This window comes from Anarrhichthys ocellatus, unplaced genomic scaffold (genome assembly GCF_004355925.1).
Source record: "Anarrhichthys ocellatus isolate YVR2014 unplaced genomic scaffold, GSC_Weel_1.0 scaffold26, whole genome shotgun sequence".
NCBI classification, from domain to species: domain Eukaryota; kingdom Metazoa; phylum Chordata; class Actinopteri; order Perciformes; family Anarhichadidae; genus Anarrhichthys; species Anarrhichthys ocellatus.
Genome location: NW_022280056.1, coordinates 973,982 through 1,000,880, shown reverse-complemented (window position 1 = coordinate 1,000,880; position 26,899 = coordinate 973,982). Strand labels below are relative to the sequence as shown.

The following is a 26,899-nucleotide window of genomic DNA, read 5'->3' as shown; positions in this document are numbered from 1 at the left end:
GTGCCGTTACGTTCCTCCTCCTGGTTTAGTATTCGTGCCGTTACGTTCCTCCTCCTGGTTTAGTATTCGTGCCGTTACGTTCCTCCTCCTGGTTTAGTATTCGTGCCGTTACGTTCCTCCTCCTGGTTTAGAGCTCGTGCCGTTACGTTCCTCCTCCTGGTTTAGAGCTCGTGCCGTTACCTCCTTCCTCTCCTTTCATTCTACACAACCAGTGTTTGTGTTCTTCCCCTCGATTCCTCTGTTGCAGCACATGACCCACTTCTGCTTTTCTTTGTAGCTCTTAGTAGAAGCCGAGCAGTTAGTTCTGATGCCAAGTATAACAGTTTTCGTATAATGAGGACGGAGAGAGAGGGAGGAATGATCTCTTTCAGTAGTCGGGGAGAGGGCGTCTTGGAGATAGTACAGTTAAAGGGACTGAAAAAAGAAGGAATAAAACAGCTGTCATAATAGAGCACACAGGTTTATTCTCCTTAGATTTATGTGACCATTAATCAAACATTGATTCTACTTCGGTTGCTGCAATCATAAAAACATGACTTCTTTGGGTTTATTTCTTTTTAAGCAGTGGTGGAAGAGACACCGAGTGCTGGTTGTGCAGTAAAAGGTCCCCTGTGACTGATAAGTTTATATTTGATATAATGAAATTTAAATTAAATTGTTTTGGAAGAAATAGGTCTTCAAGTATTGTTGAAAGCATTACAAACTGACTGTGAGCCATGATTGTTGTGGGTTGCTCTGCACCACATCAGCCCTGACCCTCTAGATGAGGTTTAGAAGATGCTGGTTGTGGTTGCTGTGGCATCAGGTCAATCTGGTAAAGAGAGAGTGGAGAAGTATCTTTGGGATGTGGAGAGAATTATGACCCATTGCTCAGTAGAAACCCCCTGGATGGGTCCTTGTTAGCACCTTCAGGTGGAAAGGGTTCTGGGTATACTATCAAACCACAAAAGGGCTATCTGTAAAACCTCTCACAGATGTCTCTGGATATAACCCTTTATGTTGGTTTCTAGGTAGAACCTTTAAAAAAGGTTTACCTATGGGACAAGCCGACGAATCCTAATCCTGATATTCAAATGACACCGACAGAGAAGTTTATAGGGGAACTGCCTCTTTAGGGGAACTGAACTCACAGACACGGCTTATAAGTGTCACAAGCTGAAAAGGTTGGAAACCACTGGGTTCATCTTTGAGATAAGAAAAGATTAACCTTATTGTCCTGTTGGGAAAAGAATCACAGAGACTTCATCTCCAGACATACTCTCAATATTTCATACATTTCAATTCATGAAAGAAGCCAGATGTGTTGTATTTTATAATCTCATCATGTAAAGTCTTTGTAACGTAGTTAGTAACTTTAAACTTTTAAACCGTGTCTACTCCATGCAGCGTTGCTTTATACAAAATACAGTCGATTTCCATTATGTGCCACATGAAATATTTTCCAAGCATTTTAACCCTGTTTCCCACCTTCTTGATTATTCATTATCGAGTAGCTTGTCTTGCTCCTCGTCTTGTGTACATTAAACCATAACTGCATGCATGAAGCCACATGACTTCAACATGTTCAGGACTCCGGGATCACAATATGCCATATGAGCGTTGCGCGGTAGCTATAGCCCTGTGAAATTGCTGACTGTGCTGCTGTTGTTGAGTGCTTGGACCACCATCAGCAGTACAGCAGTCATCCTTGTGGTGAAGGAGCAAGGAGACACAAACAGACTGCAACCTTGAAAAACAAGCTTAGGCTGGGAGGAGAGAAAGGTGTACATTATTTCCCATGTGACAGATGGCAGAGGCTCCAAATGACTGGCTACTGGTTGAGGTGTCAGTGCATTAGTGTAAATTATGACTGTAACAAAACCCTGTGTGTCTGACAGAGGGGGCTGAATAACTATGTCGGCTGCACAAGCAGGGATATTGCTCTTATGATTCTTATGGCAATCTTTCTTTATTAAGTCTGACTGTCTGCTATTAAGGCGACTCCCCCGTCTCCTTGTACAAACCGCAGTTGCTTGTGTGGTTTTGATGAAACTCGGCAATCCTTTCTAGCTTGCTGCACTGCTTGCTTACTCTCATCTGATTAATACTCTGGGTCCTGCTTGAGCCTGATGAACAAAATCTGTTAAACACACCCTCCGCTACATACAGACTCAATCAGTCGGAGGAGCAGTGCTGGCAGATGAAGGCCGACTAATCAATGCAAACCCAATCTAAAGAAACCAACAGATCAGTTGGTGTAATACTTTTGATACTGTGTGAGAAAGTTACCTCCACATGAGTCACTGGCTGAATGAAGAGGTGGACAGCCCCCGCTGTGCCAGGTTTAATTTAATTCACATCAGTTTCTAAATGCACATCTCGGAGCTGATGGATGTCATGTTAATGAGAGACAATAAAGTGACGGATGGTAATATAACTATAATCATGATATGTTAGTCTATGTCATGACATGTTTCTATGTTTATGGATAAAGTAATACTTTTGATGACACCAACTTGGGCTCTTGGACACTGTTTTCTAATGGTTCATTGATTAATCGAGAAAAAAAATATCTAGCTTGTGCAAGTTTGTCAAACTCAAAGGCAAAATTTCTACCCATCAAGGTCTTTATGAGGAAAATGGAAAACACACTACGACAAATGGTGCAAAAACACATAACACGGCACCATAGCATGAGATTTAGTAGATCCCCAATTATAGAAATAGTATATCACAGTGAAAGGATGGCCTGCAAGATCAAGACCAGCATCATTCTGGAAATTGTTTGGCAGAATATACATCAAATAAGGCAAGATTTATAAGACGTGCTTATTGGAATGCACACTGCGACAGGGGAAATAAATCCCCAAAGCTTTTTTTCATGGTATAATAATAATTTTCCAACAGTGTGAAACAACCAGGAGCTGGAGAGCTTTCCGTCTTAGATTCATCATGGATTCAGTTATATTTCATCAACATTTGACAAGCGTATAGCACTCGTCAACGTCAACTGTAACCAGACAGTTTTCCGCCAGGGAGAAAATCCAGCAGATGGTATTCTCTTCGGTCTTTTCACTTTAAGATCCACAACAGCTCCTAACTAACTGAGTGTCAAGCAGGCCAGCTCAGACTTTTTAGTTCAGCAACAAGAGGGTGATTGTAACTGCTGAAAAACACGTTTTCTCTGTGATCGTTGTTGATGCCCCGCCCCCTTCTCTTCATCCTCATCCCCAACAATTAAAAAGGTTTCAGCCCATCAAAGCTGTGAGGCGAGTTTGACATGCTTCACTCATTACTGATTGGTATAATGGAGTTGATTTCTACTTGCTATTCAGTTCAGCTCGTCAGTAGAAGGCTCCCTTTCCACCCACAGTCCTCCCCTCCCTCACCCCCCTCTACGTATGGTAATAAGCATTGCAGCAGTGGCTTCCCTCCTCCTCCTCTTATACACATCTCTTTCATTCCTAATTCATATTTCTGTGTGTGTCTGTGTGTATGTGTGTGAAAGAGAGAGAGAGAGAGAATACACATTCTGGCTGAACTACTGCAGATTGTGCTGTTCTGTATCTTTGCATTATGGAAGGAATACGTTACAAATGAGAAATGTTGCTCTAATTGATGTGTGTGATTTTGTTGTTGATATTGCATAATAATTATTGGACAATCTTTGATGTGTGTGTGTGTGTGTGTGTGTGTGTGTATCTCTGCACCGCTGGGTGGATCCCACTGTGTTCTATGGTGCTCTCAGTTCTGTGAGAATGAAAAAAATGGAGTTTTTAACAGCTAAGAGACTAACTCCAAAACATCAAAGACACACAGAGAGCGGGAGGGGGGGAGATAAAGGGAGGGAGGGGTATGCCCTGTATCCGGGTAATGATAGAGGAGAGGGAGGGAGGAAGGGGGACAAAAGAGAGCGAGAGGTATGGGAGGGGTGAGGGAGAGAAACCCACGAACCAGTATACAAGAAGAAAGAGAGAGAGAGAGAGAGAGGAAAACAGAGAGAGAGGGACTCTGAACATGTTGAAGGGAGGGAGCAGGGGAGGATAGCGAGTGAGGGATGGGGAGAATGCCGAGCGGATAGAAGTGTTACTACAGAGCTGCTGCTGCTGCTGGAGGATGGGCTGGGAGCCGAGGATAATGCTCCATTCCTCAGCGTACAGCGGCATGCCGGACACCTTGTGATTTCTCGTGGCGGCGGCGGCGGCTGTTGAGGAGGAAATTCTTCATTGTTGCAGCAGTCTTTTCTTTTCCCCTCTCCTTTTAACCACAGCCTTCTTCATCATCTTCGTGCTCGCCCCTCCTCACTCCTTATTCCTCTGCAACTGGCAACCGCTGGGCTCCCCCTCCTCTCTTTTCTACTTCTGTCCCCTTTTTCCAGAGGAGGGATTTCTGTATTTCATCAGGGATTGTAGAAGACAGTAAGAATGTTTTCTTTTCTGCTTTTCAGCTTTCTCTTCCTTCAAGGAGACATGCATGGGGGATGGAGGGGGGGGGGTGCATGGCAAAGCAGAAAGAATACGATTTAATGTTTGTGGAGAGATAGTGTTGAGTCGAAAGAGGTGTGTGTGTGTGTGTGTGTGCAGCAGGGGGTGGGAGGGGGTTTTGCATGTTCAAGTTTACTGCATTGATGTAACGCATTAACTCTTCTCTCACATGGCAGCTTTGAATTAAGTTATACAGCAGTTGCACTAAATAAACAGCTGAAATGAAAATCAAGACAGCTCTGAATGAATTTGAGATGCACAGACACAAGGAAGGCAAACCAAGCAGTGTTTGGCGGTGGATTCCTCCTTGATGCCAGCAGATGAATACTCTTTCCCAGCTTTACAGAGAGGCAGAAGAAGAGGGGACAAGAGAGAAAGTGGGAGAGGAGGCAGCTGTGAGGAGGGACACAGATCTGTAGACGAGGCACGACAAGTCAAGACAAGACAGGGAATCAGCACCGTCAGTAATAACAGACATGTAGATGTATGAGTGATGATACTTGTCAGCGCTTGGTTTTTATCGTGGTGTCAAACTGATAATCCCTCCCACATACATTTCTGATGGTCTGGTGAACGGCTCACCGCTCAGTGTTCACATTAAAAGGGTAACCAGTGCATAAAATCACCCAGTAAATCTACCCGGACATGACATTGACCGTAGCGTGTAAGGCAGGGTATGCATGGACGAGCATGGACATAGATGCACCTTAGCATTAAATATGGTGTGGAATAATGCACTCGGGAGCAGATAAGTGTTCTGCCAAGCGTTAAACAAATTTGATAGTGGATGCTCAAACTGCTGTCTCCTCTCTTGAGCAGCTGTCTCTACAGGAAAAGGGTCACCCTGCCAGCAGAGAACATGTGTTCAGTTTGCCCCCGTCATTATCTGTCCACCTGAGTTTAGTCTATCTATAGATGCCTTTGTCTCTATTGAACACAGCCCACAGGAAGGTGATGCCAGGTCACTTTACAGGGCACACGTAATTACACACAAGCTTCTGTATTGCAGTGTTGCACAGAGCTGCGAGGAGGATTTCAGCATAATGTAGCAGAATTTAAAGTAAAACTGTGAATAACTTGTTGTCTGAGGCGCTCAAGCGCAAGAGACGTGACCGTGTGTTCAGCCTCGGTTTCACATCGCCCACACACACACACAGTCATAGTAACGCGCACATGCTATTCATGCTCTGTATGGTATGTGTCGCCTCAGGCACATGGAGGTAGACGATGGCAGAGCAGATCATCAGAGAGGACAGCCACCACTACACACCATGAGGGCAATTTGTAACAGGGGAAACTAACACTACCATCAGTTTATTAATGGTGGATTTGGAGAAGCGTACAGTCTGTGTTGATGTGTAACACTGAAGTGCTTATTCTGTTAAGCACTGGTGTGCAACATATATGACTCAGAGCACCACTCAAAGCAAAGACTAAGTTCAAACACACTCTTCACATTCTGATGTCAAGCTGTCGCTTATATATATATGTGTGTGTATATATACATGTGTATATATATATGTATATATATGTGTGTATATATATGTGTATATATATGTGTATATATATGTGTATATATATGTGTATATATATGTGTATATATATGTGTATATATATGTGTATATATATGTGTATATATATGTGTATATGTATATATGTATATATGTATATGTATATATGTATATATATATACGTATACATATATATATGTGTATGTATAATTTATATATATATATATATATATATATATATATATATTTTTGTGATGGAAAGTAGTAAAAAGTTTCAGAATAGGGGGTCAGAGGTCACCTAGGGTTATTTCAGGTGTAAGACGATTGAGGGGAGAGGACTTTTAGTGTTTTTCATGTCAAAATAGAAATATCCAGCTCCTCTGTGTTTCTCTTCTAGGCTTTTAGGTTTATAATAAAACAAGTATTACCATTAAACTATAAAGGGAGAGCTAGAAAGTCTTAGCTAGGATACAACATGTGGTTGTCAGCTTAGTCGCTAACAAACAATCTCAGTTGGTGATGCTTGTCACATTCTCTTAGTTGGTTGTCATACATGACAGAAAATGAGTGACTGACATAAGGATTACTTTAGTATTATTGTTTTTGTGTTGTTCTCCATATGTTAGATAAGGATAAAAAAATGCAGTTATATGATTTTTCCTGTTCATGTTCTCTCGATGCAGATGTGTGAGGTTGTTCTATTTCAATTCAATTAAAAGTTTTAAATTCATTTTAAGATTGCCTTCATTTTCCCCGTTAAAATAACATACAGAAAACCAAACCCATAGTGTGTTTCTACCAATCCTACAATGGGGATGACTGCATGTCTGGACATCAGGACAGTCAGATTTATATAAAGTTGAATGCCTTTGAATGATAGGAGAAACACAACTCGGCATTAAACTGTAGTCTGTCCGTGTGACAAGGTCCAGGGGTTCGGCCCAGCTTAGCTGAGTCCAGTACAGTTTTGTTTGACTCCCTGGGAGCTCAATTAATTTGGAGTTGATCTGGTTCAACGGGCTGATGCAGCCGCTGTTGAGAGTTGATTAACTGACTGTCATGTCGTTTGTACTTCAGATGGTGTGTGGCACAAAGAAATTAAGTCAAGGTCCAGCAGACAGCCATGATTTGCCACCCGAGCAGATGAATTAAAATTCATCCCACGTTAGCAGGGAAATACCATTAATTCCTTCTTGGTCAGAAAGTGTTATGGAGCGCCACACTTTAGTTTCCACTACACACACAGGGGACACAACACACAGTTGACATTTCCACCCGTGCAGTTCCCTCTTCAGGAATCAGAGGACCAGAATCTTTTCTTGCCTCTCATTCAAGTGGTGATTTTTCAGGACACTAAGCTTACCTGTCTGGACGAGGAAAAACAGGCCTTGACGAAGATACATGTTGATTTAGGAATTCGGAAACTAATTGTCTTATTTCAAGCCATGTATATTCAGAATCCTCTTCCACAGGGGCCAAGAGAGTCAGAAGGTAAATATTGGGTCTTTTGGACTGATTGTTCAGTCGCTACTTGTCAAAGTCCCATCGTCAAAGCCTTATTTTCTCTGAGATTTTGTGCCTTCATAGAATTCAGTCACTCTCCTGTTATATTTGCACAAGTGCAGGGAGTGGAGCTTAACTCTTTTTCAATATTTGCTATGCTGCTCAGGGGGAGATGTAGATCATAACTCCAGATTTAGCCATCTCGCTTATGCTCTTACTGCTTTCTCTCTTTTTTCGTCACTCATTCCTTCTCCCTCTTACTTGCCGGCGGTAGAGACTACTGATCTGGGACAGACAGGCCTCCCCTGCGCTCTGTCCTACTTCAGCTTTGCCCTCTCTCTTGTTTCTCCTTATTTCTTTTCTTCTGTCGTTTACCTCCATCCACCTATCTCTTAGCGAGTCGCTATGTCTTCCTCTCTATTAATCATTACACTGTCTGCGACTATTCCACCATACCAGAGTGATGGTTCTGTCTGGTGTTAAAAGGCTGTCAGAGTGTTTGGAAGACAGAGGCTGCGTCATTAACATTTTTCTCTACCTGGTGTGATGTAGAAAGTGATTGTCTGTCTTAAACATGTTTCCTTTGATTTGAAGGAAGGTGAAGTTTAGGGATGAGTTTAGCTGCAGAGTGCTCAAACTGCTGTGTGTTAAATGAGGTCAAAATTACCCATAGCCCATGGTAATCTGTGAGGGTTTATATACTGTGTGTATTGATCCCCGTGTAGACGATGCCCATCCAGACGATGGTTCTCATGGGGATACCCCCCCACTCACACACCCTCTATCCATATTTCTGTCTCACTGTATCTGTAAAGCTATGTTGCTCTCTCTCTCACTTTCTCCTCATAAACAGATCACATCTGTCCCGTTGCAAAGACCCCATTCATAGTAATTAGGAGGAGGAAGGAGGGGGGGGGGGGGTACTCCTCCATGCATCATGAACGTACTCTCAGTTTATTAGGGCTAATTGCAGCATTGAGAGGCGGAGGGGGGGGTAGAGTGGGGGTTTTGAATTCTCCCTACAGTCACCGCTGCATCATCAAAATGGGATTGCTATATTTAGCAGCAGCAGATTCATGGCAGCAGCGGAGCAGTACTGGCCCGGGATGATGATCAGTGTAGGGTGGGGTGTGATTTGTGTCTGTGTGTGTGTTTGTGCATGATTGAAGGCAGCAGCACAAACATCAGCCCCAGAATCTAATGCTGCATTCAGGTCCTGTGGGAAAGACAGTCGATATGAAGTTCTTACTTAAAATCACTGTTCATTTCAGCGTTCAGAAGGTAAATACAACTTACAAATAAAGGAATTTGGCAACTTTGAATATATACAGTTGACTGTAAAGAGTGAAATTGGATGTTGTTTTTGTCAGTATTACTCTTTGTGGTGCAATGATTCATTTGCTGTATACAAATTAACTCCAATGTGTCAAAAAAAAGCCAGATAACCTCGATTTCGATTCTTTATGTGAGCTCAAGTACATTTGCTGGAAATCCTTAATTTGTGAGACATTTGTATTACAGCCTGATGTGAGCAGTGTTGCAAGAGTATCTTTCCAAAGCAAGTGTTTCATGTTCTTTTATCTGTGAGGAGCTTATTTGATGAAACCAAACAGTGAAATGTGTAAGATCTGTGAAAGCAGATTGTGCCATCGCTTGAAGTCAAATATTTTTTGGTCAGTATGTGGTCTCATTTGGCAGTTTCAAATAGATATTCATGAAGATTCTTGCAAATCAAAGCGTCTCTGTCCTGCTCCATAATGAATTATTATGATTTTAGACTGTTTTATGATGTTTCAGTCACCAGTTAAAGCTGTCCACATTCTAAAATGAATGTCAAATCGCTTGTCAGTACTGTCCAGGACCTTTGTGGGGTTGTTGAGATTTCTGCTGACGTTGCTGTCACTGTGTGTGACTCGCCGCTTTGTGCAAAATTAAATTGGTGTCAGGTTTGCTACTTGTGATTGAAAGGTGTCAAGCAGCAAGTCTTTGTTTTCGTCAACCCTGTCGGGAAACAGCTGCAGCTGATGGAAAATGCAGTCTGCTTACTTTAGACTCTACATTTTCTAACGTGATTAGCTTTGACATTACAAAAACAGTTTATTAGTTATTTCCCCCCTCTCTCTGTTTCTCTCTCTGCAACCTCTTTAAATAACAGTATTACATTTCAATTTGTTACTGCATCTCAGTGAAAAAGAGCCTAATTCAATTCACCTCCTCCGAGCTACAGCCCTCTGCATCCATATTGCATTGCAGTCTTTTTCAAACAGTAACTGATCTGTCATCAAGATGCAATGTGTTATTTTTGGTTTTCATGCTCATTCTCCCTCACCGCTCACCTCCTCCTCCACCAATGAACTTGTCATGGACAGAAGTGTGTGTTGGTGTGTGAGCATGCACCTTATCTGCCTGTTTATGTGTGTCATTTTGCACCGGCAGTAGGCAGCAGTGGGTGTTTTAAAGGTTATGGGAGATGATGAATCGGCGATGTTCAGGCCAGGGAAGGTTTGGGCTTCTTGCTGCATTAATAATGGAAGCACAGCTGGCAGTATTTATAGTAACAGTGGAAGGGGGCCGTGACGACGTGAATGGTGGTGATATATGAGATACAGTACACTCTGCCAGCTCGCCTGGGCATCAGACAGTGTGAGATCCCACACAGTAAGGCAGTGCTGGATGTGAAAATGGCTGACAGAGAGTGGGGGATCTGATGGCGACATGTGCACAGATACACACTCATACACATTCACATGCTCATACTTACATGCATACGTTTGCAGCACTACAACACGTGTCGTCTTCTGATATCTGCAAAGTTTCATCAGAGGAGGAGAAGAAAAAGAGGAAGCGTGATTCTTATGATCAGAAAATGATTGAGTTTGACGGGCCGAGCTATAGGAGGAGAATGAGTAGAAGAAGAAGACACAAGCTGGAAATGGAGGGAGGAACGCATGGATAGCAAAGGAGATATAGTCCATAGGAGACGTTTGATGTGAAGCCATATTGATTGGCCTACATATCTTAGATTAAAACAGTGAACATGTGATGGCTTTCCCCCTCCGAGGTTGGAGATTATGAAGTCTGATTGAATCTTTGGCTGGCAGTCATTCTGCTCTGCTTCTTTTGTTACTTCTCTTTCACTTTCTGGGCAGATAACAAGAAACACAGGCGACAGTCACACATCAAAAGCGGCCAAGTCCGCAGTGGATTATTCAAATGAAGGACAAGGAGGTGAACCTGTTTTTTGTACGAGACAGCAAGGATTTGAGGAGATATCATGCATTACATTACATTACATTCATGCATCAGTTCAACTGTGCTGTCCCATGACACATGTGACTTCTCTGTAAACAGTTGTGGATTAAGAACTCAAATCTTTTAAGTGAAGGTAGCAATACCCCGATATAAAAATACTAATGAAAGTACACTCAAAACGGTATTACGGTATCAGCCATATGCAGACTACTTCAAATATCAAAAGTAAATGTACTTGTCCTGCAGAAAATTACTTCTTTAATGATGTTATTTTAATTTTATTTGTATAAAAAAGTTTCAAAAAATCTTAAACTGCAAAGTAACCAATGACTACAGCTGCAAAATAAATGTAGTGGAGTAAAAAGTACAATATTTTCCTCTGAAATGTAGTGAAATATGAGTATGCAGTAGCATAAAATTGAAATACTCAAGTTAAATGCAATTACTTAAACAGAGTACTTGAACAAATGTTCTGACTTTCCGCCACTATCTGTGACTCTAGCTGATCTACGAAGATTACAATAACATGTGATTGTCGTGTGAATGTCAGTTATGGGAGTAGAAATGTGTTGCTACGTTGTGCCAAATCTTGACTGATATGCATGTTTCATTGTTAAGTCAGTGTTGAGTCTGTAAAGAATAATCCCATCCCCAAGAATTGCTAAGTATGGAGTGGGAGAAAGAAGCATTTAAGTGATGTGTCTATTTGGGACGGTGTATCTGTCTGAGGAAATAAATTTTCCATTCAAAAGCCTTGAAATGTGAAACCACAGACCCTCCTGGAAGAAGTGCTGATTCAGCTGCTGCTGAACCGCAGGGAGCTAAGAAGCTCCCTTTACTCAGTCAAACAAGGCTTTCCACAAACCATGACAGCTCTGTCATGCTTTTTGGCCCTCTGCTCACTCTACCTCATTTTGTTAGATATGAGTGAGTATGAATCACAGCTCTCGTCATGTCTCCTGGTTCAAGGTGTTTAATACCAACCACCATTTTTTTTTTGGAGGTGCACGCTCATCACAACCCCAGCTTTGGTCAACTCCCAGCGGGTCATGATCAAAACTTTCATTGCTACGCCAACTCTGCTGATGGTTGGTGCTTCCTGACAGGACTTCAAAGGTTGTTCTGAGGAGAGAGGCAAAATAGAAATCCAGCAGGCTCCTGTGAATGTGAACCAGTGAGACATGTGAAGTTGGACGAGTGATTTGAGTGATTTGCTGAAAACAAAAAGGGACGACCTGGAGGTTGTCATATTGTCAGGCTCCCATTTGGCACCTGCAGCCGTGAAACAGCATCCACCTTTAATATTTCACAGCCCCTCGTATGTTCAGGCAGTCTCCCCTCCAGCTACTCCCATTGTGGCTTATTTATTCATGAGCTCCCCATGTGCTGCCAACTAATAGTCCCAACTTGGCCATCAGTGCAGCCCCAGATATCAGCAAGTGGGTCCTGCCACTCTGAGCAGAGCTACCGCTTCACCTCTTCAGCCAGACAAGAGAGATGAGTCTGTGTGATTTAGGATATTACTCAGCGCTCTGAAACGGGCAGCATATAGCTGCGAGCAGAAAACAAATACAGATTCTGAGCAGTTCCACTGAGATATAGTGGTGATGATGAATACAGTTGATTAATTAGCAGGCTATTTGAATGGGATCTCGGCTCTCTGGCTCCCCAGCTGATTGACTGTCTTCGTCTCCTCTGTGGAGAATAGAGAGGCTTTAACAAACACTGTGGCCTCTTACCTGCATGCAGACAAATGTTGTTTGTGCTTATTGCTTTATTATAAGGTAGAGCTGAAACAATGCAAAAGCAAAACCATCAAACATTCTCTAGTTTCAGCTTCTAATTGGTGAGGATTTGTTGCCTTTTTTGGTTTGTGGACATTTGGTCGCACTAAACAAAGACATTTAAAGATGTGACCTTGGGTTTTCGTAAACTGAGATGAGTATTTTTTAACTATTTCCAGACATTTTACAGGGCAAGTGCTTAATTGATTAATCATGTGTAATGAAGTATGAATAAATTGAACTTCATTTGCATCCGAGAGGAGAATTGATGTTAAGGTTTGTGCTTAATATGTAGATATTTCGAGATAATGTATAATAATACAACTTGTATTTCCTGTTGCCTAACTAACCTAACCTAAACTGAGACTGTAAAGCAAGCGATCTCTGGTAAATGCAGTGTAGATGCACCTCCTTTGGAATCACCAAAAATATTTCAGGATTCAGTGACATTTTAGCTCAAAAGGTTAAAAACAAAACTAGAATATCCTTTACAGTATGTTATACTATTACTGCCAAAGCTTTTCAAAATAAGAGTTGTAGCTTGTTGCTCAGTCAAACACGGGTTGCTTTGTGTGTAGTTCTGACATTCATCTGCTGTCGAGATTTGACAGCTCCAGGTAAACAACTCGACCTCTGTTTGATCAATAGCTAAGCAAATGAGCTATCGTCTTGCTCAAGGGACGTCAGCAACGCTGTAGTAGCATTTGTATACATATTTATATTACAAGTGACCGATTCAGTCCACAAAAGGAAGAGAATAGAAGCTTAAAGGCAGCAGGGAATGAAACATCTTTATAAATTACTGCTGCTGATTAGAATTTTTCTGATTTAACTGGCCCTGCTTCAAATATGCAAATATTTATTAAACTGAGTTTAATAGTCTGGAAAACATAATTTTGACCGGAAAACACCTTATTAGTCACAGTGTTGTGAGGCAAGGTTTTGTAGCCTGAAGAAACACCATTTTAAACCACAGGGAAATAGGCTACGAGGTCACTCTTACCCCTCAGGAAGAGCTCACACGCTCATTTTGTTCTTGCGTCTCTATGTAGCTTCATACACCCACTCACATCCTCACTATAATTTAATGTTGTCTATATATAGGGAGCCCTCTGGGAATTTGTTTTATTTCTTTTCCCCAACATGTCTCTAAATCCTCTTCCTGTACTACAGTAACGTTTCTTTTGATGCTCAGAAATCAGAGAAGCAGCATTGGTTAGATGTCTTTGGGCTTATTGTCAGCATGAAAGCTTTTTGATTTCTTGTAAGCATAAATGTGTTGGCGAGTGTTTTGCAGCTGGAGTGTTTTGGCCTTCGTTTATGTTATAATAAGGGTTTAAGTCACTTTACAGTCTCAGAGTAGGATGTTTGAGTGTAGGGGGCCAGATGTTTACAGTAAGTTGTTGTTTTTATGAAGGCCAAAGTCGCTCCGTCCACTACTTTGGTCCAGATTGAGATAGATCAACAGCTACTGGATGGATTGCCATGACATTTTGTACAGATATCAATGGTGTCAAAGATGAATCCTAAAAAAACTTGTGTTCCTTTTACCACCACCACCAGCAGTTTGAATTTATCAAAATAGCTTTACTTTGTGTTCAGTGCTAATTAGTAAATATTATCAGACTAACGCGCTAAACTAAACATTTTAGCATGCTCACAGAGCTCCCCTGTTGGCATGCTGAATGTATGAGGAGGTGGGTGAGTATCGAGTGCACAGAATGAATGAATGAATGAAATTTATTTATAGAGCGCTTTTCACAGACATAACATCAGAAAGTGCTTAACAGAGCAGAAATTTAAAAGCATAAAAAACACAATGTGACCCTGGGGTCAATAAATTACATACACAGAGAAAAATAAAATAAAAAATAAAATAATAAAAATTAAAACATTTTAATCTAGGTCTAGGACATGGGTTTTTACTCAAAACTCAGCCTAAAAAGGTGGGTTTTGAGCTGTTTTTTAAAAGTATTCAAAAAAGTATTCACAGTTCAGAAGGGAGTTTCTGGGACACAAAATGTGCTAGTCTTCTTTTCATAGTTGTCCTGGGCCTAATTCTGCGGAATTTCCACTATGAGAACATCAGTGACGCTGTTGTGCACCCCGCCCCTTCCTCTCAATCTCAAACCAGGTTCCTCCGCCGGCGCTCACCCTAGTTTAATAACACAAGGGATGGTTACATCAGAACATGCGTAGAACAAGTGGCTTCATTCTGCTTTGCTCGAGCCCTCCTGGGTCCCTGCAGTTTAGATTGATATTTTCTGTGACGTACAGCTCCCACATGGACGCTTTAGTGCTGGAGGATGATTACATAGTATATGTGCTCAATTGACCAGAGGGTCAAAGTTTACACACATATTATTAGCCTTTATCCATCTGTATGCACAGCTTCATTGGGAGGTTTGTGTCCATTTGTGCGCATCAGAGTGCCATTTTGTGTGTAGATGTCAAACAAGGAGGAAAGAAAATTGGCCGTTCCAGTTTAGTCGCAGGAAAGTGGGGCGATCTGTTCTTTGGAAGTTTCCCAGTGAAATTTCCTGGGGACCAAGACACTGAAAATATCTATCTTTATACACGCAATGCCCTACATACTGTAAAAGAGAGGGTGAACCAGAGAGAGAGAGAGAGAGTAAGATATGGAGTGAGAGAGCACATGAGGATGTGTGTTTGAGAGAGATAAAAAAGAGAGGGAGGGAGGTTAAATGTCACAATGCTGGTGGGATATCAGTCTTTTGATGGCTTCACACAGATACGTAGATGGATTGATGCTTAGTAGAACCAGGTCAAGACTCTAGCAAGTCACCCAACAAAGTTACCTAATTTTCCCTCTCACTTGTGACATAAAAACCCCTCAAGTAGAAGTGGAAACGCTGCCTCATAACCCCATTTCACTCTGCTGATTATCTTCTGCCACCAATGGTGGTTTCAAGTGCTGCGTGATTGTGTATGTGAAACAGGATTTGTTTGGATTACATTTACACCTGGAAGCTGTGTCTTGAGTTAACAAACAGAGATCAAATCCATTTTTCCCTTGCCAAAACACAGATTTGCTAAACATGTTACTTCCTCCTGTGAGCTTTCCGGCTTTTTAAACAGATGTTAAATGGCTCATCTCGTTCCCCATCCATGAATATCTTAACATTTCCTTTCTGACAAGTGTGTTACCATCCAAGCCACCTGTTTCATTTGTTGATTTGAGTGCATATTGGGTTCATTTATAATCGGAGCTCACAATTTACTACAAATGATTATAATACAACAATGCACAATACATGTTAAAAGGGAGAAAAATAACAGAAACCATTTTATGGCCCAAAAGCAGCTCGAGGTGATGTGTCTTTCATTTCTAGGTCAGGGTAAATACCAGGATGAATCGGATCAGCAAGCATAAGGTGTCTATAGGGACACGCATAAAACAAATCATGAGAACTATGGGAAACATATCAACCATGTGATTTATTACAGCCAACAGATCAACAATGAATGACCAAAACGTGGTGTCCCATGCTGTAAAAGGCTACCAGTAGGTGATTAAGATTCAGAATTAACTTTACTGTATACACAACACAGCAGCATTTCAACGCATCACAAAAAGCAAGAATGACATAGCCTGTGACACTGCAGACAGAACAGATACATATAAAAGCTGTCAGATGTGAATTTATAGTAAATGTGCCAGGGTCAGCACATCTAAACTGCAGCTCACTATGTGACGCTTCATGTTGACGGTTTAACGCTCTCTCAGAACAGAAACAGTCCTGCTGTGTGTTTATTGCCATAAGCTGTATTAGCCCAGTTGTATTAGCAACCATTAACAAGCACGCCGCAGGCTAAATAGCTGCTAACAGCTAACTATATCTCATCCAACCGAGATGAGAAGATGCGCGTTGTAGTCGGCACTCAGTTCAGGTTGTCATTTGCTAAGCGATAGTTATACATGCATACATAGGCTACATGCAATTACCTAGTAACCTGTAGAGTCCTGAAGTAGTTTTAAGTTGCCGAGCTCAGTGAAAGTGTTAATGACGTGACCTGAAACTAAAACAACTCTCCAAGGAGAATGATAGAGAATAAACGAGAGATAAAGATTCATGACAGAAAGATATGAAGAGTAGGAGATGATTATCACTTGTTGGCATTAGGCAATATCTAATCGCTCCATCGCCCTCTTTATCTTCACTCAGATGAGCTCACACACACACACACACACACACACAGAGCATTCATTATGACGGTCTTTTATGTGTGAGTCATGACTTTTCTCTCGGGAACTGATTATCACTTTCTCTCTCATCATTTTCCCTCAGTCCTGACCTGCTCCAGCTTAATTGGAGATGATGAGCAATTCTCTCAAAAGTTTGGATTCAGCCTTTTTAACTCCACGTTCATTTTCTCTGCTCCATCCATCAGGATCAGACAATATCTGGCCACTATCAACCTTGAACAAATATTAATTTCACTAAGAATGCGTGACAAACAGGTCTGTCACACCAGCCACTTTCAGAGGGCTTATGATCACTGTGTGGCGTGGGTGGATTATACTTAACAGCCTCAAGGTGTCATCTTGTAAAACCTGCAATGAAATGTACCTTTGGTTGCTTTAAGGAGCGTAAAATCCATTTCTTTATGTCTTTCAGTGGAGCGTTTGAGTAGCCTGTGAGGGTCGATGGGCTGTTTCAGAGTCTTTTCTACAAATTCTACAAAAAAATGGAACTCCTTTAACTTTTTTGGCATGAAAATGTGGATAAAGGCCAAATCTAAATACAATGAATATCAATATTAGCTCTGGCTTTTGGCAACTCCTACCAAAAAAGCTTTGGTGATGGCATTACGATTCAACCCCACATTCACCCTCTCTGGCTTCTGCTCCTCTGCTCTCCATCATCCATCCCTGCAAAATCACACCTCTGATTTCACAGCAACCTCTCACACTCAAGTCTTTTCCTCGTTCTCCATCAATGTTCTTTTGTGTCCCTGTTCCATCACATCTCTGCTGTTTTTTGTTCTTTTCTATCCTCCCTCTCCTTTCTCACACTTTTACTCTCTCCTCCATCCATGTGTACTTTTTTTAAGCCAAACGTTAACCACGTGTTTAAAACTGCAACCGTAATCCAGGAGAAAATATGTTTCCCTCGAAACATAATTGAGAATTCTGTTTACTTGTATGGGAACTTAATTTTTTGGAGACCAGGTTGGTGTTTCCTCTTCCCAAACCACTCATATTTCTATTGCTGTTTTCTTTTCTCTCTCTAATCACAGCCCTCTTACCTGACTGCTTCCCCCTATGTCCTCTTCCCTGTCCTTCCTTTCTAGCTTCCCCTATCTTTGATTACTCAGCACTATGCAAAAATATGGATTGCTCACTTCCATTTATTATCATATCTGCTCTAGGCACCCCTCCCTGGTTGGTGAGCTTTCTGACAAGACTGTACCAACGTTGCTGCTTTCTCCCGCTCCTCCCCGTCTTTGTCTCTGTGCCCTTGTCTCTTTTATTCATCATTTCCCTCCAACAATTTGGTTTCCAGCCCTCTTCTCCTCCCCTGTCGTCTATTCCCTCTTTTCAAATATTCTTACAAGCTTGCTTTAATTTTGTCATTTTTCTTCCATTCCTCAAGCCCTCCTCTACATTTTCAGAGACAGCTTTAAATAAGAGTCCTCATTAATTTTAATTTACATTTAAGGGAGTCTTTTAAACCTTTTCCAAAGCTTTAAAAATACAATGTAGCTGTAGCTATACTGATTTTGGTTATTTACACAAGTACTGTAATATTTTTTTAGGTACTTCCATTTCAATCAACTTTATACTTCACTCCACTACATTTATCTTATGGCCGTAGTTAGTACTGTGTAGACATAAAGATTTCACATGTAAAACACAGGGCAAGATCATAAAATAAGATTTAACAACCCAAGAGTGTATGTTTATTAGGAAGAGTCATATTTAAAATGCCGTTTACAGGCTAATGCATCAACAATGATTCATCCTTTGTCCTTGGTTGTCAAGTGTTACAAGTCTCCTCTGAGGTTCTTGTCTATTTTACTGGATGATAGAGTCTGAATGTCTGTTAAACTTCTACAGTCTGCTACACACTCGTCTGACATATATTTCCTCATGACTGTGAACTGAAGGTTGCCTGCTAATATGAGCATTCAAAAGTTGGAGGCTGAATCACTGCCAGAGAGTCAGTATTTGTCACAACCAGTCCTGTACTCAGTGTGTTTGTGTGAAAAAGGAGAAATTAAAAGAGAGAGGCGACTGGCATATAATCTTCGAACAGAAATGAAAACTCAAGTTGAATAACTTTTAGCTTCACATTCAGGTTTAAAATTGTGTTTTTGTTACATCGAGTGAAGGATTGTGGCAAGAATTTCAATTTCTGTAAAGCAGTTTCAGTTATTTTAGGTATTGACTCCACACGGCACAACCTTTAGGTACATGATGCTCAACTGGCATCAAATAAATGATACCCGATGGTTGCATCATAGAAAGTTGTAACAATCTCCCCTGAGTGCCGTGCTTTTATTTTTCAAGCAGAATAAGATGTGAGACATAAAAGGAACAGTCCTTGCCACATGCTAGGTCCTGTTGTCCACCCTTTCCTTTTCTTTTTCTTGTGGCGCTTCTTCATTTCTTATTCTCCCTTCCTGTTTCTTGTCGAGCTGGACTGCTGGTGGTTTAATCTCAATAGGAGTCTTGACATTATTTGATGTCTAACACTTTTTTCCCCTTCACAACATGGCTCTTATTCCCCTGTGTCTTTCAGCTGCCTCCTCACAAGCACACATGCAAACTCAATTTACAATTTAAAGTAGCCTCATTATTCTGTACTTGATATTCAAGAAAAATTAAAACAAAGAACAACTTGATACTGATTTTATTCTTTCCAGTTGGATTTTTAGATGAAATACTGTCATTTGAAATTTAGTTTTGTACAGTTTTGTTTTAAATCACTGGTTCAATCAGCGTTCAAGTGTTTGTATTTACAATCTAAATCTGCAAAGCAACTAGTTATTGCTGTCAAATAAGTGTGTAAAGTAAAAACTACACATTTTATGTCCTGAATATAGTGAAGTAGATTTTTTTTTTTACTTAAGCTTAACTCTGTTACTTTCAGATCAGGTGCTGATTGGTCAGTCCTCTGGTGTGAATTGAGCACCGTCTCTTACGTTTGACATTCTGCTGTTTGGTTCTGTGTGGAGCTGTCCAGAATGTAGTGGTGCTGAAAATCCTAAAAACTGCACGCAGAGCCAACCAGGAGCCACCAGGGACAGATCTGTTATCTCGCTTCTTGCTGTTATCTGCCTGTACTTGAATACAGCGCTGCATCACTGATGCTCTGAAGTGGCTTCTCGGTTCTCTCAGGGGTGATGGCAAGAATAAGAGCGTATAGTTTATCACATGAAGAGCTGTTGTCCGTTACAAGTGTCTGTATACAAGATGTGCAGTGACGAATAGTCCGCTGTGTAGTGCAAGACCAATATCTTAGTTTACTGAGGTGGATGTTGGATTTCTCACACAGCTTTAAATTAACTAAAATAGTCTCAGCAGCTTCAGTGTAACAAGACTTAAATCTGACCCAGTAACTGCTTCAAATTGTGGATGTACAAGATGAGAAGAAAGACCAGATGCTATCATTATCATGGGGTCTCCCTGCTACAATGACGAACACTTCAACATCAACTGTTTGTTTGATGTCTTTTATATCTACTTTCTCCTTCTAAGGTTTTATTCTCAAGGTTATGATTTAGATATAACTCTATAATGCTAGTCTTTACAGTGAGTACACCGTGCTAACTTACTATTCTGTGCAGTAGTGCCCTCTAAAGTAGTACGTGTCACAGCAGTGCTCTCTGTATGAGCATATTCCAATATAGTATTACCCGCCATAGTACTATCGCTCACAGTGAAATACTGATATGGTTCAAGCATCTGAAGGTTCAGTCATCTGCAGGCAAATCTTGAGTGTGAACATACAGGCAGGGTGTCTGAATGACTAGCGAGAGTCTGGAAGCTGTAAATTAACAGCGCAAGTGAGTTTATTTATACGTGAGGTGTGAGTAGTATGTCATCATGCAGTGAGGGCTGGAAGGACTGCAGGTCTGCTCACCTAGAGACCAGAGTTTGTTAGAGTGGTGGGGTATGGAGGCCTGGATGCAGCCGGGAAAGAAACTTACAGTGGACAATCTCTGTCTGTAGTTTTACTTTGTCTCTGTCCCCCCCCCCCCCCCCCCCCACAGTGTCTCTCTGGGAATGATGGTGTTGCCACAAGTGCCACCCTCTCTGTCGCCATGACGATGCCGTTCAGCCCCCTGTCCAGCGACGAGGAGCAACAAAGGATGCTGGGAAATAATAGACATCTCTATCCAGGGGCAGAGGACGAGGAGGAGGAGGAGGAAGAGGAGGAGGAGGAAATGGAAGAAGATGAGCGTGGTGAGGACCAGGAAGAGGAGGAGAACGGCGAGCTGGAAGGGGAAGAGGAGGGCGATGAGGAGGAGATGGTGGAGGAGGTCAGGCGAGGTGGCCTATCGCGGGGAGGCAGGGCTGAGGGACACAGGCCGGCAGGTAAACTGGCCGGAAGGCCCGCCGGGGACAGACAGATTCGGCCAGGGAACCCTGGACACACCACAAACCCCTATTCGTCCAATCCCGGACCCACGCACCAACAGCCGGCCAATCACGTACAGCAGCAGCAGCCACAGCAGCAGCGGAGAGTGAAGGAGCGCGGCACGGCATCATCTGAGGACACCCACATTGCCATGATGGTGTTCCGCATTGGCATCCCAGACATCAAGCAAACGGTCAGTGCTGTCTGCGCACACTTCACACACATCACGGGAAGAAACTCCTGAGAAGTTCACAAACACAGCGGGCCACGTCTCATTAGTTAAACACACCAGCTTTTCTTTTTTAACACTGTCATGATCAATTACTCCACTTTCACCACTCAAAGAATGAAAGCTCGTATTTCACATGAGTGCATACATGTGCAAACAGGGGGAAACAGTCTCTGTCCAAAGTAACACAAGCTGAAACTCACTAACTCACACCTTATGTCTTGTTTGTTTAAAAGTATAAAAACAATAGTTCGCTGTTTTACGGGGAGTTATGTGCAGTTTCTTGGCTGCATTTCATAATCTGACCACGAGTGTTATGACAGTACGTGTGGTCAGTTCAGTGAAATCCTGCAATGTGCAGTGCTCCAGAAACACTGCAAATCTCAGAGGATTGGGCATATTACATTGATTAGATTATCTTTCTTTGTCTCTCGCTCTCTCTTTGTCTCACTGCATCACCAGAAAACTGAGAGAAGCGCAAATGCTCATCAGCAAAGTGAAAGATCTGAGAGGGTGAGAGAGACTTTCAAGGTGACCCAGCTCCAGAGAGAAAGAGAGGGAGAGACGGAGCCAAATCACATACATGAGCAATCACAATGAGAACATGCAAGCAATTTGATTTCAGAAACACCACAAGACAGAAAGGTTTCAGAGAGAGTCAAAGAGAGGGAAGTTGAAGTGAAGGCAGGAAGCTAAAAGAGAGGGAAGCGCTGCCTCTGGCTTAATGCCGCCAAAGAGCTTCTAAATGGTGCGATAAAGCCTGCCGTGAAAAGCCCATTTCGGTGTGACTGGTTTTAAGAGGGCTGTCCAGAATCATGATAGACCGATCTGTCTACTCTACTCTTTTCCAGATGCGGTCTTACATCACATCAGTGCAAAAGCTTCCATTAGAAGTTTGTCGCAACCGGCCACACGGGCTGGAGATGTAGCTGCCTCCATGTACAGTACGCCATTCTCCCACTCCCGACAAATCAGGCATGAGATGCCAGACACCCAGTCATTTTTTGCATCTCTGTGCTTTTCTGACGAGTGATCCGTGAAAGTGAAAGTGAATCATCTCAATTGTAGCGATAATTGAATTATGAAGAAGCAGGGGATGCAATGGGCTAAGGCTGCATCTACATCCAAGTGTGTGTTTTTGTGCAGAAGAGAAAAAAAACGATGAAGAGGAAGAGAAGGGAGGAACAGGGATAGAGGAGCAAGTGTGCATCTTTGCTCATTACCAGAATAAAGGTGAACCAGACTGCCTCTGTGTTCGACAAACAGGAGGCCGTTTTCCTCAGACATTAGCGGTCCGTCCTCTTTCTCTCTTCTATCAAACAATCGTGGCTTCTCTGATGTGTCAGCTTTATAAATCATCAGCAAGAATGAAACTGCAAATTAAATAAATGCATCTGTGAGTGCCTGTGTGTATGCTTGTCTATATTTTATATTTACCATCCCAGTGCACTATAAATGCCTCGCTCAACGCTTCTTCCTCCCTCTTGCTACCGTGTGATTTATTATTGATCTGTGCATGGGTGTTTTCAGCAGTGTGTGTGTGTGTGTGTGTGTGTGTTTGTGGATACCCAAGTGTGCTTGATTCAGTGTTTTTAAAACCACCCATAAATAATGCACCACTCCCTATTTCTTCTAACAAATCGGCATCAACGTTTAATTGTAAAAAGATGGTTAAATGGGATTGCTTGGGATGAGAATGCTCACTCAAGCTTGGGGTCAAAAACTCAGATATTGCTTAACAGTCACATGAAGACACAGAGAGATAGAATGGGGCACAAACACATGGGTGTTTGGAAGAGGAGGCAGAACGAGGTAGAAAGAGGCTGAGACAGAATAGATAAAAGCACAAAGACGAGGATAGCGATAAAGGTAAACGCAGGTAGACACAGATAGAAGCTGATCAAAGTAGACTGATGTAGGAACCAGGTAGCTGAGAAAGGCAGGTGAAAAGAGATGAACGTAGATTGAAAAAGACAGAGTTGGATAGAGATAGATCCAGGTGGATAAAGTGAAGCAGACAGAAATAAATAAAGGTGGAATGAGAATGAAGTACATAGAAATCAGAATAGCGAGTAGAAAGTGTTAGGTTGCTGATTGATATTGACTTTTTTAGCCGACTTTAAGCACTATTTTATTTGTATTCTTTTACCCCAAGTACTGTGCTCCGCTCAATATTAATCTAAATTAATTTGAGAAATTAATCCCACAGACATTTAGTATTCATCCCTTAAAAGTTCAATGTGTGATACCTGGCCACATGCTCCAAATATTTAGGGGCAGCATTTCTCTACTACTGGTTTGAATTGCTTTGAATGTTTTAAAAAGTGCTAAATTAAAAAGAAAAAGTTGTAAAAAATGTCACAATCTTGTTCTTAAGTCAACAGTTTGTTAGTCATAATGTCTGTATTTGTTGATTCTCAAGATTGACAAGTAATCACATTAATCAAACTAGCTGGCAGACACAGGACACACTTTACAAAGAAGACCAATAATGATCCAATTTGTCAGTCTGACTGTAGTATTTTTAATATGTTTGCCTTTGATTATTTTGAACTTATTTATAATTTTTTGAGAGTTATAACCCACCATCACTCTGCCATTTTACTGTCTCGCTCACTCACTCTCCTGTCCTGACTCAACCTCTTCAGGTCATTTTTCACTTTCCGTCTCTTATTCGCTAAGAGATGGAAAACCCTCTGATCTTCTTTTTTCCCCCACTGGTTCATCTCCTGTCCTCCTCCTCCTCCTTCACTCGCTGGTGTTGGGTAATATCACGTTACACTCCCAGTACATTAGGTTTGTTCTACATGTCAGCTAATTCACCCTCAATAAAAATCTAATTGCTTGTTAATTGTGTTGTAATGAGACGAGGGAGTGACTCTAGAACGCAAATGCAAATGTTATGAATTGAGGGGGGAGGATTTTGAGTGACGTAAGTGACTCACATGCAGTAATGCAGAGACTACACATAAACACATACAGACACTGGTAATTAGTGTTATATTTATATCATTTTTGGCAGAATATATAGCTACATAGCTCTCTGTCAGATGTTTGCCAATCAGGGTCCAATTTGATGCAGTTTGATTACAGATTTACTGTCGCCAATGGACTTTGATATGTCAATTTAAGTCAATGTTCCAGTGGGACTACAGCACATCAGACTATATTCATACCTAGGATTGTATTTTTGGGCTGATATTGAAAACTGATAAAAAAAAATCTGATAATGTTAATCTGCTATGTTCGTTTTGGACAAACCCTAGTGTCACTACAGTGGACAGCTATTCAAAAGCTATTTTCTTGTATATTCATGAGTTTAGAGAAGAAAATAAATAACTGAAAATAATTAATTTGAAAATATTAAAAAATCTTTTTTTTTGACAATGATCCCTCAAAAAAGTTAATAAAGAGCTGTGATACAGATACGTCGAAGCAGAATATTTCTTCACAAAAAAAGGAGGGAACTGAGAACATTTAATCTGCTCAATTTGGCATGATTCTTTTTCAGGCCATTAAGTGCCTGTATTTGTGCACATATTGAGCAGATTGGCTCACTTTTCTGCATTCATTACATTTTTTTTGTGTATTGCAGAATGTGTTTGGACATAGCAAATGCCCTGTGACATTTGTCAAGAGGTCAGTGTTTGTTACTCTCTCCTGAAACGTTTCCACAGAGGAAACATCTGGTGATTCGTCCTGCCTCCCCTCAGTGGGTCTCACCTTTGCTGCTTTAAAACTCTCTTAACAGATCCGAACAAGCCTATTGGGGCGATCTCTCTCAAGGCACTGTCAATCAAGATGTCACTGCTGGTGCACTGACAGAGAGCTACAGATTTGTTTGTAATATCAGTTAGCTACATTTGTCAAGAGGAGATTTAGGCCATTGCTACATGTGGAAAGAATCCAGGGTTTAGTAGTTTGTTTTTGTCGGTCAAGCTAAAATGCGGTTGGATGGATTCTATCATCTCATGCCGAAGAGAGAGAAAGATCAGGGTGATATATAGAAAGTCATTTTGAACAGTTGATGTCTGTCCCATTTTATTTTGTGAAGGTTAGGGAACGTCTGGCATAACGTCTGGCATACCAAAACTGTGTTGAAGAAAACACATTGTACAACCCCCCAGTGTACCCAGTAGGCACCTTTTGATGATTTGCAGGTCAAACGATGTCTAGAAATGGAGCTTCATTTAGTCTAAATGTTTTTTGGAGGTCCAAGTGACACATAGCTGGTATTTAAATAGCATTAGAATGACTTTATTACGATAGTGACCTGTTTTGCATTGAAATACTGTTGATTCAAACAGATCACCACCTCAGTGATTGGCTTGAGTAATGAGCCATGAATGATTCATTGTTAGACTGAACTACCCAAAGGTATGTGAAGTAATTTAACGGTTTTACTGTATTTACACTCAGTGATGGAAAGTGGCTAAGTCTCTTTACTAAAGTGCAGTGCTAAAGTACAATTTAGAGGTACTTGTACTAGTGTTTCCATTTCATGCCAATTTATACTTCTTTTCCAAACTGTACTTTTTAACCCCACGACATTTATTTGACAGCCATAGTTACTCTGCAGATGATGATTTTTGTACTCTGAGTTAGCTGTGTTAGTGGATCTGCGTACTCTGCACTGATTCTTCCTCTTCCACTGGTGGCTGATGAAAAAGGCACTGGTCCATTAACTCACTGGTGTGCACTCAGCGGCAGTCAGACTTGTGTATCACACGGTATTGATATGATTCTGCCACAGCAGGATGTCGAGGCAGTTTTGTTTGAAGGTTTATTGGATTGTCAAGTTAGCGTTTGTGTGCCGAGCACATTAACCAGCATGAAACAAATTATGTTTTCTCCACAGTCTGAGTCGTGCAAACTCTGAAGTATAAGCAGCAGCCCCTCAGGCAGGATTTGGTCTCACAAACAGTTTGGAAACATGCAAGGACACACACACACACACACACACGCACACACACACACACACACACACACACACACACACACACACACAAAAACAAACACTTACTGCTTACTTAAGATATGTGAACTTCTCAGACTACAAGACGGTGTCCACCTCTCAGCTGTGAAGAGGTTGTATGTTAATGAAAGGGGGAGCTCCAAAGGTGAGCAGAGGGACAGAGATAATAGAGAGGAAAGTATGGGAGGAGAAGAAGAGGGAGTGCAGCATGGGTGAGTGAAAGTGAGAGAAAGACAATGTAGAGAGAACGACGCAGAGCGGGGATGACAGGACTGCTTTAAAGAAATTTATTTGCTTTCTTGAATCGCTGTAGGGGGTGTAAGGACTGGTTGAGAGAGAGGAAGAGAGTGAGATATGGAGAGGAAGTGGACTTAAATGGTGACATGGCTGACGTGTGTATTTGTGTTTAGTGGGGGGTTATTATTTCCCCATAGATCTCATTAAAGGCTTCTAGGCCCCCTGCACTTGGCCTGCAGGAAAAGACCAGAGGGACAGAGAGGGAGAGAGCTAGACACAGAGAGAGAGGGGAGCGGCTCTTATTTCTGCATAGATCAGTGACAGAGCTGTTCCAGA

The 26,899-nt window shown here is 41.6% G+C and overlaps 1 protein-coding gene across 1 annotated transcript in view; it reads left to right on the top strand.

The window, feature by feature from the left end:
- Nucleotides 1-3,943: 3,943 nt before the first annotated feature.
- LOC116391417 (SH3 and multiple ankyrin repeat domains protein 1) overlaps nucleotides 3,944-26,899 on the top strand; it is a 41,476-nt gene continuing 18,520 nt past the window's right edge. The window contains exons 1-2 of the mRNA XM_031861982.1: nucleotides 3,944-4,397; nucleotides 20,755-21,315. Of these exons, the coding sequence (XP_031717842.1) occupies nucleotides 20,806-21,315 (510 nt within the window). The 5' untranslated portion in view covers nucleotides 3,944-4,397; nucleotides 20,755-20,805. The remainder of the gene's footprint in view (nucleotides 4,398-20,754; nucleotides 21,316-26,899) is intronic.